We start from the raw sequence: 15296 nt of genomic DNA, 5'->3' as shown, positions 1-15296 counted from the left end.
TGCCTTCATAAGAGTTTCAAATCTGCTAAACACAAAAGTAAAATGTTATTGTTCACAATGTAAAATAAAATTGAAACCATGGCATTTTACATAAAACATTGGCTAGTCTGTCTCTCGGGTTTCTCAAAAGTGGCAAAATGGTGGGTACTGTACTGTACTCCACCTATAAATAAGAAGGAGCTAATCACTAACTTTCAAGAAATAGCCACTAGGTAGTAGGGGTGTGCATTCGTTTTGAACTTAAAAAAAAAAAGTTGTGTTTTCCATTTAACTTAAAAAAATGATGAGGCGTAAACGATCGGATTTCCAACTTATTCAACATAGCTATGTTGAATACGTTGGAAATCGCGATTGTTGATCTAAATAAAAATTTAAACCCCTCACCCTCCTTAATCCCCCCCCCCCCCAAGACTTACCAAAACTCCCCAAGCTGGCCAAAAGTTCCGTGAGGGTCCGGGAGCGGACGCGTGGGGAATCACGTGACGTCCGCGTCACTCCGACGTCACGTGGTCCATCGCGGTTCCGCTCCCGGACCCCTCGTTGGACCCAAACGGCACTTTTGGCCAGCTTGGGGGGGGCCTCCTGCCCCCCCCAAGCTGGCCAAAAGTGCCTTTTGGGCCCAACGAGGGGTCCGGGAGCGAACCCGAGGGGAATCACGTGACGCCGACGTCACGTGATTCCCCTCGGGTTCGCTCCCGGAATCCTCGTTGGGCTCAAAAGGCACTTTTGGCCAGCTTGGGGGGGGTCAGGAGGCCCCTCCAAGCTGGCCAAAAGTTCCTTTTGAGCCTAATGAGGGGTCCGGGAGCAAACCCGAGGGGAATCATGTGACGCCGCGTCACGCCGACGTCACGTGCTCCTTGCAAAGGAGTTCAGGAATGGCGTCCTGACCCCGCTGGACCACCAGGGAGTTTTGGTAAGTCTTGGGGGGGGGGGCGGGATTAAGGCGGGTGAGGGGTTTAAATTTTTATTTGCACATATGGACATAGACTCAACTTATGGAATTCTCCATATGTCCATATTGACCGCAAATGGGACCCCCTTTCGACTTATGGACTTATGAACTTAAACTTTTGGTCTGCACATCCCTACCAGGTAGAACACCAGCTATGCAGATATCTTAAAGAAAGATGGTCTAATTAATGTCCTTGTTCAAACCCAAAAGGGGACATGGTTCCCAGTCTATGAATCTAGCATTGTTCATAGCATAATAATTTAAAATAATAGTTGCCATCTCTGATCTTAACTTGTGGTACGTCTAAAACAGCAGATCATAGATTGTTCATATGCTGAACTGATACTCAATACATTACAAGTAGTGCCTCAATCCGTTCACATCTTCTACAATTCAGATGGTTGGTAATGTGTCCTAACTTCACACATATTTTATCTAGGTAAAGCAAAGGACAAGGGCACCAAATAATGTAAATGGCCATCAAAGCATCACATAATGTAAACTGTAAGAGTCTAATAGAAGAGAACTTCTCAAATTTTATTTTACTCCCATTGAACAAAAAATACCACATGAATAATGGCCAGTAGCAGTACCATTATATGAATCTGAAATTGTCTGGGAAATGAATGTTGATTGGACCAAATACTTAAGTAAATTAAATCTTCTGGTTAAGGCAACAAGGGGAGGATCTTGCAATTGTTTACGTAAATTTAAAATAGACCGGTGCTTCCTGACACACTGCTGTACATGATATGTAAATGGTAAAACACACTGGGTGAGTTTAAGAAGCCTTAGCTGCTGAATGTAAAAGTAAGTCCAGATTAGCCGACCTTGCCCTTTTATATGTAGGATTAATAACATCACATCTATCGGAACCTGAACTTCATAGCCTCAGCAGCACTCTGTTTGGAGGTTTATATTCATCTATATCAGATTTCAGAGAGGCAGAAACTGCCCTAGTGGTAAATGATTTCAGTTCTTAGGATGATTACTTTGATATTGTAAGTAGAAATTACTACTTACCTGAAAATTTCCTTTCCTCTAAGGAGGGTAGGCTTAGCTAAAGCAGTGGATTATGCACCTATTAGCAGATGGATAGAACAAAGCCTGATGTCACAGACATATAGCCCTACCCCAACATCAGCCCGCCAGTATTTGCTGGAAAAGCCAAACTATGGACAAACTGATTATACAAGAACATGATTATTAACAGTGAACCTGACATATTTTCACCCAATCAGGAACACAGAGCTTGGACAAAAGCATTAACATGCACTAATCTCAGGGGCTGGTTATGTCACTTAATGAATGAATAGAATAACAGCCTGCTTTGCTCACAAGAAGGGATGAGCTAAAAGCAAATAGGCAGCCAAGACCAGGTTGTGGATTAGCCTGCCCTCTTTAGAGGAAAGGAAATTATCAGGTAAGTAGTAATTTCTCTTTCCTCTACGCTCAGGCAGGTTAATCCACACGAGTGGGTTGTACCAAAGCTACTCCCGACCAGGGCAGGAGGCTGCCTATGGTGCAGCAAACACTGCATGTGTGAAATCTGCACTTGTCGGAGCTCGAATGTCCAAGTGGTAATGCTTGGGAATGTGCGCAAGAAAGATCATGTTGCTGCTTGGGAAATCTTGTCAGGAGAGAATAACCAACTCTCTGCACACAATACTGCCAAATGCGTTCAAACTTACTGAGAGAAGGAAGCCTCAGCATCTGGGCTATAGCTGCTCATGTTGCCGTATCTCCTGGTTTACCTCCACCATGGAGCACAAACAACTGATCCGACTGCTTGAAAGATTCAGGAATCTTAAAGTATCTCAGCCAATGCCACTTAACATTCAATGCACACAAAAAGAGACCCACTTTCATGATGAACCCCCTCCAGCATGGGAAGGGGGATAGAATGAGTCAAGTGTTAATCTTGTTTCAATGCCTCACTCCCTTCCTGCCTACATACTCCTCCTTCCCTCCACCACTCAGTCTTACTCTCATAGCTACCTTATGCCCTATGCTACCACCACGCCTTATCCACTATGCAGCTGCATAATGACACTTCATTAAACGTATTTTGATATTACGCATACAGTCGCCCCAGTTGTTGTTCCCCTATTTATATATATTATGTTACTCTATGATGAAGCATTTCACTATATATTATTGTTGAACTGTTGACCTGTTCTATGTTTATTGCTCAATGTTCTATGTTCGATGTAACGCCATAGCCGCGACAGTTATGTTCAATTGTAAACCGATATGATTTGATATCTTTGTTCAAGAATGTCGGTATAGAAAAATTCGAAATAAATAAATAAATAAATAAGTGAAAGTTCCGAAACCACTTGGAGGCAGGCACAAAGATGGCTCATGGCAAAAAAGATCTTGCAGCCCAGAAACCCGACGTGCTGAACAGATTGCAATGAAAAAACACTACTTCAAGGCAAGTAGCTGCACATAACTCCCACAGAGTGGAAAAACGGAGGAACTCAGCAAAAAAAAAAAAAGTCAAGACCTGATGAAAGTCCCGTAGTGGCACCAGTAGCCACATGGGAGCCTGAAAACGCTTACCTCCCGTCAAGAACCAGGACACCTCTGGATAAGAAGATAATGGTCCACTGAAGACATGCCTGCTATAACAAGCTAGAGTTGCTACCTGAACCTTCAGGATGGTAAAGACCAAGCCTGTAAGCAAATCTGTCAAAAATTCCAAGAGTAAGGAATTTCTTTTGAAGAGATTGAGGACCTCACTCTTCCCACCAGGCCTTGAAAAATTTCGACTGTAAAAGAAGCCAGAGAAATAAAACACTTTGTGGCCTTGAGCAAAGTGGAAATCACCGCAGAAGAATACCACACTTCAGCAACTGAACTCTCTCAAGGGTCAAATTATTAAACAAAATCGACCCAGGTCATGGCTTAGCACGGGTCCCTGAAGTAACTGATAGTTCATGAAGGACAGGCTTAGAGAAAGCAAATGTTGCTTACCTGATGTAACAGGTGTTCTCACAGGACAGCAGGATGTTAGTCCTCACAAATGGGTGACATCGAGGATGGAGCCCTGTACGGAAAACTTTTCTGTCAAAGTTTCAACAAGCTTTGACTGACACTAGCACACTGGGTGCACTGAGCATGCCCAGCCTGCAATTATCCCTGTGAGCCACAGGTGTCTCCCTCAGTCTCGTCTTATAGCTAAAAAGCGAAACTAAAATAAAAGTATACAGACCCAACTCCGCGGGGTGGCGGGCGGGTTTCGTGAGGACTAACATCCTGCTGTCCTGTGAGAACACCTGTTACATCAGGTAAGCAACATTTGCTTTCTCACAGGACAAGCAGGATGGTAGTCCTCACAAATGGGTGAGTACCGAGCTGAGGATGCCCGGGAATGCACCAGATACACCGCAGATGCGCAAAGGCGTAACAACTGAGGTGGAAATGGGAACGGAGGGCATCCGCAACACCATAATGGGTTCGTGGAAGGATGTTGGGTAGTGAATTGAAAAAAGTAAGAGTAGGCGGACTGGCCAAACATGGAGCATGCCGGCTAGTCAAATGTAAGCAATAATAGGCTGCGAAGGTATGGAGAGGACTCCAGGCTGCAACCTGATAAAAAAGTACAAGCAGCAGTAACCAAAGGGAAGCTGTTAAGGCTAAGACGGACACAACAGTATGTGGATACCCACAGTGTTGTAGTGAAATGTCTGCTTGTTGGTAGGAAAGGAAATATAGACCACTTAATCAGAAGGATTAGGTCTGTGTGGCCACTGGAAGTAGCAGCTTGACCCTTGCATGAAGGAAAGAGTCAAGTGGAATTCACATGGAATGCAGTGCAATGTAGATAGAATGTAAGCGCAGCATTACTGTCCAGGAATGTGGAAAACCCAGTCTCTCCCTAGGGCGAGAGAGAGAGGTTAGGAAAAATTAATAGAGTATTTCCTGAGGAAAGGAGATACAACATCTACCTGAAAAGGATAGAAAGTTGAATGCGTAGAACTACTCAGTGGCAGAGGAACGGAGTCAGGTGAGTATGGAAAGAGTGCATAACTCACGGACCCTGCTGGCAGGAATGACATTAAGAGGGAAAGAAGTTCCCTTGCCAAACTGTGGAAGAGAGGAATGGAAAGGCTCAAACGTAGAATGTATGAGACTTATAAGGAGAATATATATGTTCATTCCGTGATTAGAGAAATAGAGGCGGCTTGATCAGTGGATAATCCATGGTAAGCCGACTCAGAGAGGATTACCGAAAACGGGAACCCAACTCCCAAAACGATACACCTCCTAAGAGAAAGGTGTATCTATGTGGAGGATGTCTGGAGAACAGAATCCGAGGGAGTAAGAAAAAATGGTGGAAAAGTAAAAGGGGTAATACCTCTTTTTTTTTTTTTTTTTTTTATGCGTCAGGAGGTAAAGCCTGCCATATTAAACGGCAAGATTTATGTTTAGAAGGTTTTGTGACGCTACCAGAACCTAAGAACATCAGTAAATCTATGATTTGGGACTGACTGGTGAGAGAATAAAAGGTTACTGATATGATGGATTGAGAAGTATGGGAAAGCATACTGATCTCAGTCAGGGAGTGGGGAAAAGAATACTGAACCCCATCCCAGTTCAACATTAGAAGAATGCTGGCTACGAGAGGCAGCAGAAGAGATATATTGAAGAGGCCTTTGATGGAAGAAAAGGCATCTAAGGGAACGCATAGGAAACATGTGCAGGGAGCAGAACCTGTGCATCGTATGGAATGATGCAGACGCCGAGGAAAGTTTAGTTAAACTCAGCGTTAAAAGATTTGCCCTGTACACATGTAATTGAGACCATTCGAGAGGATAGAACCTACGTGGAGAAGGTCTGATAGAGCGTTCATTAAATCTCTTAGATATGTGGCCCAAGGACGCATGAAGTGAACAAGGGCCAAGGGTAGAGCTGCGCAGCTGTCTAGCAGAGCAGCTAAGAGGTAATGCGTGCTTATGAGTTGGAAAGCACATTGTCCCTATGCTGTCTGTCTGTATGCACAAAGAATTGTTTCAAAAGCAGTATTGGAAGGCATAAGGGCATAACTCATGGGTGCAACGTCCAGGAAGTTTATGAGAAACTATGCTGGAGTGCAATAGATGCATAATGGGTTGACAGCTTTCAGGAGAAACTTTATAACCCTAAGGAATTGCGAGCATGAGTCGAAGGAGACTAGGTCCTAGTTCGAACTGGGATAAGAATCAGGGACGAAAGCAATGAAACCACTTAGGTCCATTGAGTATAGAATGTCACTGAATATAACCCATAGCAGTTTTGAATTATGAGAAAATGCATAGTGGGAAGAAACCCCATAGCCCAACCATGAAAAGTTGAAAGGCTGAGGTTATGGAAAATATGCGCAGGGACATATAACAATGTATCAGAATGTCTGTGCGCATGCTGGACAAGAGGGGTCTTAAGACTGTGGTGTCCAGAAGTGTTACAGAAGGGATTTATGGCAGTGACAGTAATCCCAGTTAGTAAATGTATAGTGAGTCCTGAAAAAAGTGAGAGCTCCTTGCATGTACTGAAAGTGGTTAGCAGTAGTCTATGCAAGGAAAGTGAATGATGTTACACTCCGCAGAGAAAACAGCATTCACCAACAGTGATGCAAGAGACAGTTCACTTACCGAAGCTGGTGCCAGCGGCAGAGCTTGGGGTTGTAATGTTGACTCACCATAAAGCACATAGAAACATTAAAATAATGTACTTACTGCAGTATGGAGTGATGGTAACCAAAGATACCATTGTACCTGTGACGTCTAAAGAAAGTTGGATTTTCTTAGGTCCAGGATGTGCGGAGAGTAACTATTTTCTGTTAAAAGAAAGAATAGTGCAATTAAACCTCCCCAACCCCCTTCCCTTCTCCCCTCTGCACTTCGTAGCGCCTGGGGGAGTGTACCGGGACTTTGGTACAAGGTGGGGTGGCCGCTCTGATATCTGACCAGATGGGAGACCAGGAGGTGTCCCAATGGAGGATATCATGTAGGCTCCTGCAGATGTGTGAGCGGTAAGTGGTACCCGCATTTCTGTATGCTGTACAAGGAGACACTGAGACCTGTGGCCAGGCCTCAAGGTGGACTTGTACATGGGGCAATGGTTGCTGAATCTCATGTTTAGCAGATCAGCCAATGCAGCTGGACCTTGGTTGGGAGGGAACCAAGAGTCAGAGCATTGGTCGGCACAGGGACTTGTTACTGACAAGAGAAGAAGCCCTGCTGCAATCCCAAGAAGATAGAGGGGTTCTCCTGATATTGTGGCTAACATAGCTAACATAGCGATATGTGACACTAATACAGTTCTAAAAGGCACATGACCCAGAACTTTTCGAACCACGGTCCGAATGGGAGAACACAACTCTATGGGAATGCCGCCGAAGCGGGTACTTACCATCCGACGTGGATCGCCGCAAGACGAGCCGGTGAAGATTGTTGACTCCGACGGTCTCCGGAGTCCTCGAGGGTAAGGCCGGGGACGTAAACGTCCATCTCGCTCTGAAACCCGGTATGGTGGCACAGGTACAGAGGAGACAGGCCAGGCGTGAGTGGCGTTTAGACTGCTAAGTGTAACAGATGGCCATAGTCTCACACCACTTGACGGTGGGGCACGCCAGGAACAGAGGAGCCCTAACGGAACTCATGTTCCCTTCCCTCGTCACAGCAGCTCGATGTGTCGTGACGCCAATGCAGAAGCTGTCGGACCTGGATCCGGAAGTTCTGGATCACCAAGGACTGCCAAAACTGTAGGAACAGTGCTGATGGCAGTGGTGATGTCGCTCTGCCCGAGCGTTGTCCAGCCTGGAGAAGGATGGCACCGATGTGCTGGATGGCGTCAGCGGCGGACGATCACGATGTCGGCGATGATGGGTGCCACGGTGCTCGGCCCGGTCTTTCCCCAGCGCCGAGATGGAAGCCCTCGTCGTCCTGGAAGGCGATCGATGACGAACTGTCAGCACGCCTGCTCTGCTCCTGACACAATGGAGTGTCTTAAGCTAATACGGGGCTTAAAAAAGAACCCAAAGCGTGGAGCAATGTGAGGAGGCGAGGGTATTATGTGGCGGTGCTATGTCGGTATTGACGATATTGAAGGCAACCTAAGGGGCTTCGAGGATATCATCAAAATGGGTATGAAAAATCGTCGATGACTGGCCAGGAGAATGATGACAGTGACGGGCACTGACAGCAGTGGCATAGGTATCTTTGAAACGATGTGGAATCGAATAATCGAAAAACATTGCCGTTATTGAAAAAGATACCGGCATCGACTGAGTCGAAGTCGAATCAATAGGGCGTCAAGGACACCGAAGGAAAACGGAGGTGTCGAGGGCATCGATGCATGGAGGCGGGCATTTATGCCGTTTGTGGCATGGCCACGGGCATCAACTATAGGGCCACAGACGTTGACGGTATTGATTTGGACAGACTCAGATTTCCAAGTGTACATGGCATCGGTGCCCCAGACACGTGTGTCGGTGGCATCGATATGGACACGTATGGAATCGATGGCATGGATCTCCCAGTCGATGAATTCCATCCCGGCATCAACGCCAGTCCTGGAATCGGCATGGGCATCGATGCCAGCCATAAGGCTGGCATTGGCATCAACGCCCATCCACGGAATCGAGCCGGCATGGATACCCACCGATGGGACCCACCTGGGCATCGAATTTCACCGATGGGAGCAGCCTGGCATCGACTGCCCTCGATGGATGCATTCTAACATAGATGCCCATGGATGAAACACCTGGGCATCGGTGTCCATCGATGCAAAAGGACCTGGCACCGATGCCATCGACGGACGGCCATCCGGCACCAATGCCATCGACGGACAAGCCATCCGGCACCGATGTCCATCGATGGGGACCATCCGGCACCGATGTCCACCGATGGGGACCATCCGGCATCGATGCCCACCGACGAATCGATGTGGCACCGATGCCCACCGATGGAAAAGGGCTGGACATCGGTGGGGAGGATGGGGCATCGATGGCATCCCCAAAAGGGGGGGTGGCATCAATGAAGTGACCCTGGGATCGTTAAAAAGTGTCTCGGGCAGCGGTGGCGGCGACCCGAGTATGCATGGCAGTGACTAACAGCGTGTGCGTCAATGGCATGCATCCGGGTAGGGACGGCACCGAGGAAGCCCAAGGAAAAAAACAGTGCGTAGGAGGAAAAAGCCTGGTAGCACTGAAAAGCAAAAAACATGGATAAAGGCATCAGGGCACCGTGGGGGGAGGGGCGCTGATGACATATAAAAGCCCAGGGCGGTTTAGGAGGGTCCCGGTGTAGCGATAGGGTATCGACTGCGTGAGGGTACCAGGGAACGAAGGACTTGAAGCTACAGAGGTCCTAAAGTTAAGGAAAAAATCCCTACCCCACTAGCATAAGCAAGCAGAGTGTCACAGAGATACTCGCAAGCTGTTTAAAGCTAACTGAAAAATGGGGGAAGGGAAGGCTTCAGTCAGTTAACAGCCTTAAGATAGTGACAGAAACCGACCGAAAAATAAGAATTAGTACTCACCGAGCGTCGTAAAAACGTACGCGGAGGGAGACCTGTGCAGGGAAAAGTGTTTTTTGAAGTGAAAAGTTAAGTGTTTCCATGAGGTAATTACCGTATTTTTCGCTCCATAAGACGCACTTTTTTTCCCCCAAAGGTGGGGGGAAAATGTATGTGCGTCTTATGGAGCGAATATAAAAAAAAACCAAACAAAAATCTAACAAACACCCCCCCCCCCGACTCCCCCAAGACCTGCCGACTTAATTTCCTACAAACCCCCCCCCAAGACCTGACAAATTAATTTCCTGCAACCCCCCCACCCTCCTGACCCCCCCAAGACCTGCCAAACGTCCCTGGTGGTCCAGCGGGGGTCCGGGAATGATCTCCTGGGCGTGGGCCATCGGCTGCCAGTAAACAAAATGGCGCCGACGGCCCTATGCCCTCACTATGTCACTGAGACCGACCGCTGCTATTGGTCGGTCTCAGTGACATAGTGAGGGCATAGGGCCGTCGGCGCCATTTTGTTTACTGGCAGCCGACGGCCCTATGCCCTCACTATGTCACTGAGACCGATCGCTGCTATTGGTCGGTCTCAGTGACATAGTGAGGGCATAGGGCCGTCAGCTGCCGGTAAACAAAATGGCGCCGACGGCCCTATGCCCTCACTATGTCACTGAGACCGACCAATAGCAGCAGTCGGTCTCAGTGACATAGTGAGGGCATAGGGCCGTCGGCGCCATTTTGTTTACTGGCAGCCGACGGCTCACGCCCAGGAGATCGTTCCCGGACCGCTCCTGGACCCCCGCTGGACCACCAGGGACGTTTGGCAGGTCTTGGGGGGGTCAGGAGGGTGGGGGGTTGCAGGAAATTAATTCGGCAGGTCTTGGGGGGGTCAGGAGGGTGGGGGGTTGCAGGAAATTAATTCGGCAGGTCTTGGGGGGGTCAGGGGGGTGGAGGTTGTTAATTTAAAGGGTTGGGATGGGGGGGTTTGGGGGTTCCCACAGAAAGAAAAATATTCTGATCTGGGGAGTGGACCGAAATGGCCCTCCCCAGACCCGAAAACAAAATGGGGAGAAAAAAAAAACCTATGCACTCCCCTAATTTGCTCCATAAGACGCCCAGACGCAGAACCGGTTTAGCACAATTTTTTTTTTTTTTTAAATTTTCCCCCTCTGAATCCTAGGTGCGTCTTATGGTCAGGTGCGTCTTATGGAGCGAAAAATACGGTAGTTAAAAAATCCTCACAGAGCTCCAACCGCTATGCTGACTGCAGAGCGGAAAAAAGAAGACTGAGGGAGACACCTGTGGCTCACAGGGATAATTGCAGGCTGGGCATGCTCAGTGCACCCAGTGTGCTAGTGTCAGTCAAAGCTTGTTGAAACTTTGACAGAAAAGTTTTCCGTACAGGGCTCCATCCTCGATGTCACCCATTTGTGAGGACTACCATCCTGCTTGTCCTGTGAGAACAGCTCGCTAGAAGCCTCTGCAGATTAGCAAACACGGCCCTCAGAGCTAATCTGTAGCAATCTGCTTCAGTCTGGCTAGCAATCAGGAGACATATGATGCCTGTTTGTGGCAGAAAGGTTTATAATATCCTATTCCACTGCCCAACCTGAACGAGAGCACCATTATTTTGTATTCTTGGAATGCTGCCTGAAGAATCGTACTTTTGCGATATTGGACAATGCTGATGCACTGCTAGGAGTTGAAAGGCTTCTGTGCCACCTATATGATTGATGTAGATCACTATCTATACATTGTTGACAGTACTATGACCAGCAGAGCTTCCAGCGGCTCTGAGAAGCACAACCATGCCAGAGGGACCGTGTGCACCTCCAGCTCCTGACAGCGAGTCCTATAACTTGGACAGTTCACATCAGATATGAGAACGAAACAGCCCGGTGTCTTCATGGAAATCTCTCCCTGAGATGATCCACATGTAGTCACTATTGCAACTGGACTCACACTCACCTGCTGGTGCGAAGGCAAAACCCAGGAGTCTGGACTGATCCTTGGTACTACAGGAACGAAAATTATCGAAGGTAAGACCTAATTTTCTTTTGGAAAAAGAATAAAGCAAATGAAAAAAAAAAGAAGGCATTAACCTTCAGCTGTGGAACAGAGCATTAAGAGAGTTTTAGACATCTGGGTACATGCTCCCTATTTCTGCTAAAGATGGGGTGAGAACCAAGATCTGGATGCATGCATGACTCTGACAGGCTATGGTCCAAAGACTAGGGTCACAGAAAGAGGATGGGGTGGGGACAGCAGGCCAAGAACATGCTCTTGTAAATGTACAATTGTTAACAACAGCTTTGCATAGTAGTTTTTTATTGGAAAGGTAGATTACAAAATAAAATGAAATAGATTATGAACCATTCCCAAGATTTGATCGGGTTTAGTACCTGAAAGGAGGCTTAGTGAATTGTCTCTTGTATGTCATTTTAAGATGGAAAACATATAAAAGTATGCACACTGACCAGAAATGAAGGTATCTAAAAATAGCCACTGTCTAACATGACTTTCAGTTTATAGGCATGGATGAAATCCCAAGCAGCAAAAGAGCACAAAAGAACATTAATAAAACAAGGCATTCAATATTTTTTTTATTTACATCATAAACAGTTCACTAAACAGTACAGTGCACAGTGTATGTGTGCTAGGCATACTGTGCAAAAGTGACTTCTAGTGTATATTTTTCTTCAAATAAATATTCTAGAAACTTAGCATGTGTATGAGCAAAACACAGTATACTGGTCATCTAGAAAGCAGAAAAAACAATGATAAAAAAATAAATTTAAAATTATCTTCTTCTTGTTTACCAGGGGTTATTTTCCTTCCAGTATTTTACATTGCTTATGCATCTTTTGCAGAGGCCTCATTCGATGATGCAGGCATTCACTGGCTGCTAATGACAGTAGCTATTCACTCTTGCCATTGAGGGCAAGTTAATTCATTTTTTGGCCAAGGCTTAATGTATTTTGTCAAACAGGAAGCCAAATATCCGTGCTGGACCTCAGTCACTATAATATTCATCTATCTTTATCTCCTCTTCCTCCATAATAGCCTGGGCTGTGGAGGGCTGAGGCTGGCTGGCTGGCAGACAGGATTCATCAGCGACAGGTTCGTCGCAGGCATCACTCTTCTCAGCTTGTTCAAGTGCTTGTTCTGGCTGTGCTCCAGCAGGCTCCTCCTCGTCACAACTGTCTTGGTGCAGGACCCCGGGCTCTTTGTCAGTCAAGGATTCAAGTTTCAACCTGCAAGGAAGGAAGAAACAAACATAGAAACATAGAAATGACGGCAGAAGAAGACCAAACGGCCCGTCCAGTCTGCTAGAACCATCAAGCCTCCAGAAAGGACACAGGGCTGCATGCCTGTCCCACTCTGACCAGCCACCACTTTGATCACTTTTAACTCAGTTGTTCCCAAACTTCATATCTGGGAATCATCTGAGCTGTAATCTTACAGGACACACCAAAAATAAAGACTTTGAAAGACAAATCAAAGTGTGATTTCATATATTTAAGACTGTAAGTGCATTGCTATAAATGAAGGGGGCAAGTTTTGTAGCCTGTGTTATTTGAAGAGCATGCAGGTACTTTGTAGTTAATTTTCAAAGAAACCACCCAGGAAGTTCCTCTGAATTTAGCTAGCATAAAGTACAAGCAATCAAAACACCGGCTATTTATGGGGGTGGGGTGATGGTGTCTATATATATATATATATATATATATATATATATAGAAACATAGAAACATAGAAATGACGGCAGAAGAAGACCAAATGGCCCATCCAGTCTGCCCAGCAAGCCTCCCTCATTTCTTCTCCCATACTTATCTGTTTCTCTTAGCTCTTGGTTCTAATTCCCTTCCACCCCCGCCATTAATGTAGAGAGCGGTGGAGGAGCTGCATCCAAGTGAAATATCTAGCTTGATTAGTTAGAGGTAGTAGGAGTAGCAACCGCCGCAATAAGCAAGCTACATCCATGCTTATTTGTTTTTACCCAGATTATGTTATACAGCCCTTATTGGTTGTTTATCTTCTCCCCTGCCGTTGAAGCAGGGAGCTATGCTGGATATGCGTGAGGTATCAGTTTTTTTCTTCTCCCCTGCCGTTGAAGCAGAGAGCTATGCTGGATATGCATCGAAAGTGAAGTATCAGGCACATTTGGTTTGGGGTAGTAACCGCCGTGACAAGCCAGCTACTCCCCGCTTTGTGAGTGTGAATCCTTTTTTCTTTGTGAGTGCAATAAAACAGCATTAACACTTTTGGCAATGTGAAGCATACAAACTGTTTTCCTCCTCTGACCTAAATAGTCCTCCCCCTTCCATCCCTCCCCGGTGACCCACTCTTCTGCAATCAATAACCCACAGTTTGGGAAGCCATGGTAAAGGCGATAGAGACCTATATTAAAGCCTCACGATGCTGAGTTTTGGAGTCTTGTTAAAGAGCTAAAATGTGCAGGACACCAGACAGAAACACTGCATTGCAGTATTGAACATCTGTACCTGGCAAAATAGCTTTCTGTATTGGTAGGACTTTTGCATCTATAATAAGAAATATTGTTCTGCATGCTCTCAGTCATTAGCAGGACTTCTTCCAAGCACACTGCTAGTTTTCTAGCATGGTCATCTCCTGGAAGGCAAAGGTCTGTACATCTAAAGTTTTCTAAACCAGCGCACATTTTTTTCTTAGCATTTTTATGGTGCGCATCCTCATTCACCTCTCATATTTCCCCTAAACTGCCTGTGAGAGCTTACACTGTCAGTAACACTGAGACCCGCTGAGTTTACAAAGCCACCCTGCTTCCTCGGGAGTAAGAGTTGAACCTAGGGGGCTGCTCCTGCCAAGCCTTTTGATCACTCTCCAAACACACTTTAGACTGCAGGTCTGCAGATGTTCAAAATCCCAAAATTGCAGGCTATAAACTAATCAAATCACACAGAAGGAAAGATAAAAGATCACTCATCACCAACTGGAAACATCTGTTTTCAATGTTTTTGTTTTAATCTATAGCAAAGATTCTGCCTTCAAGGTCCATAATTCCTTAAAGACAGTTCTCAGATTCATTATAGGACCAGAATGATCAATGGTTGTATTACTTTACCTCTCAAAATGTCTCTTCAGGGGGAGTCTGCCAACATCTTGGATGAAAGCAATCTGAGCTGAAAAGATATAAATCAAGTTTTCCATGAGAACTGAATGTCAAATGCACATAGCACGAAAAGGTAGCATGCAGAGGGTTTCCTGTGTCCAATTCCTATCTTCTCACTTAAGGATTCAAAATCACCTTTTTACACTCTTAGCCACTGAAGAGTGAAAGCAACGTACTGCCTTCATATTATCAATTGAGATGGCTTCCAAAGGTCCCCTCCCCCGAGACCTGCAGTGCACTTACAGTCTTTATTTTTCAGAGGCAATCACTAACCTCCAGATTTAAGTTTTAGGAAAAAAGAAGTGTAAAAAGCCTGCAAGCCACATTGCTTATAAAATTTATGAACAATGTATCTTTTGGGCAAGTCTATTTTCCTACAACTTCTGGAAGGAAAGAAAAAAAGTGTGAGCAATAATTTGTGCAATGGCGCCGGGGAATTCTTATATCGAACACTTTCAGGCTAAAGTCCACAGCGCTTTTTATACCAGCATTTTACCCTTTCAAGAGTTGTGAAAAATTAAATCCTTGATCAATAGATGAGCTGGATGGTTCCAAACTGTGCAAGTCAACTGTACTCTTTCACCCAATTCTTTAATCTGACCCTTGGTGTGCAAAAAAGTGACTTAACCTAGTAAATCAAGTACTTTTGAGCTTGTTTATTTATTACTTGAATTTAAAAATCCACCT

At 45.8% G+C, this 15296-nt stretch overlaps 1 protein-coding gene across 2 annotated transcripts in view; it reads right to left on the bottom strand.

The window, feature by feature from the left end:
- Nucleotides 1-12043: 12043 nt before the first annotated feature.
- Nucleotides 12044-15296, bottom strand: part of RAD17 (RAD17 checkpoint clamp loader component) — an 81244-nt gene continuing 77991 nt past the window's right edge. For both annotated transcript variants that reach the window (XM_029574290.1, XM_029574292.1), the window contains exons 16-17: nt 14562-14619; nt 12044-12711 (exon numbers count right to left, since the gene is read on the bottom strand). In XM_029574290.1, the coding sequence (XP_029430150.1) occupies nt 12471-12711; nt 14562-14619 (299 nt within the window). In that variant the 3' untranslated portion in view covers nt 12044-12470. The remainder of the gene's footprint in view (nt 12712-14561; nt 14620-15296) is intronic.

The sequence above is a fragment of the Rhinatrema bivittatum genome, chromosome 1 (assembly GCF_901001135.1).
Source record: "Rhinatrema bivittatum chromosome 1, aRhiBiv1.1, whole genome shotgun sequence".
Classification (NCBI taxonomy): Eukaryota; Metazoa; Chordata; class Amphibia; order Gymnophiona; family Rhinatrematidae; genus Rhinatrema; species Rhinatrema bivittatum.
The sequence above is the reverse complement of the archived record's forward strand: the minus strand, read 5'-3'. Positions and strand labels throughout refer to the sequence as shown.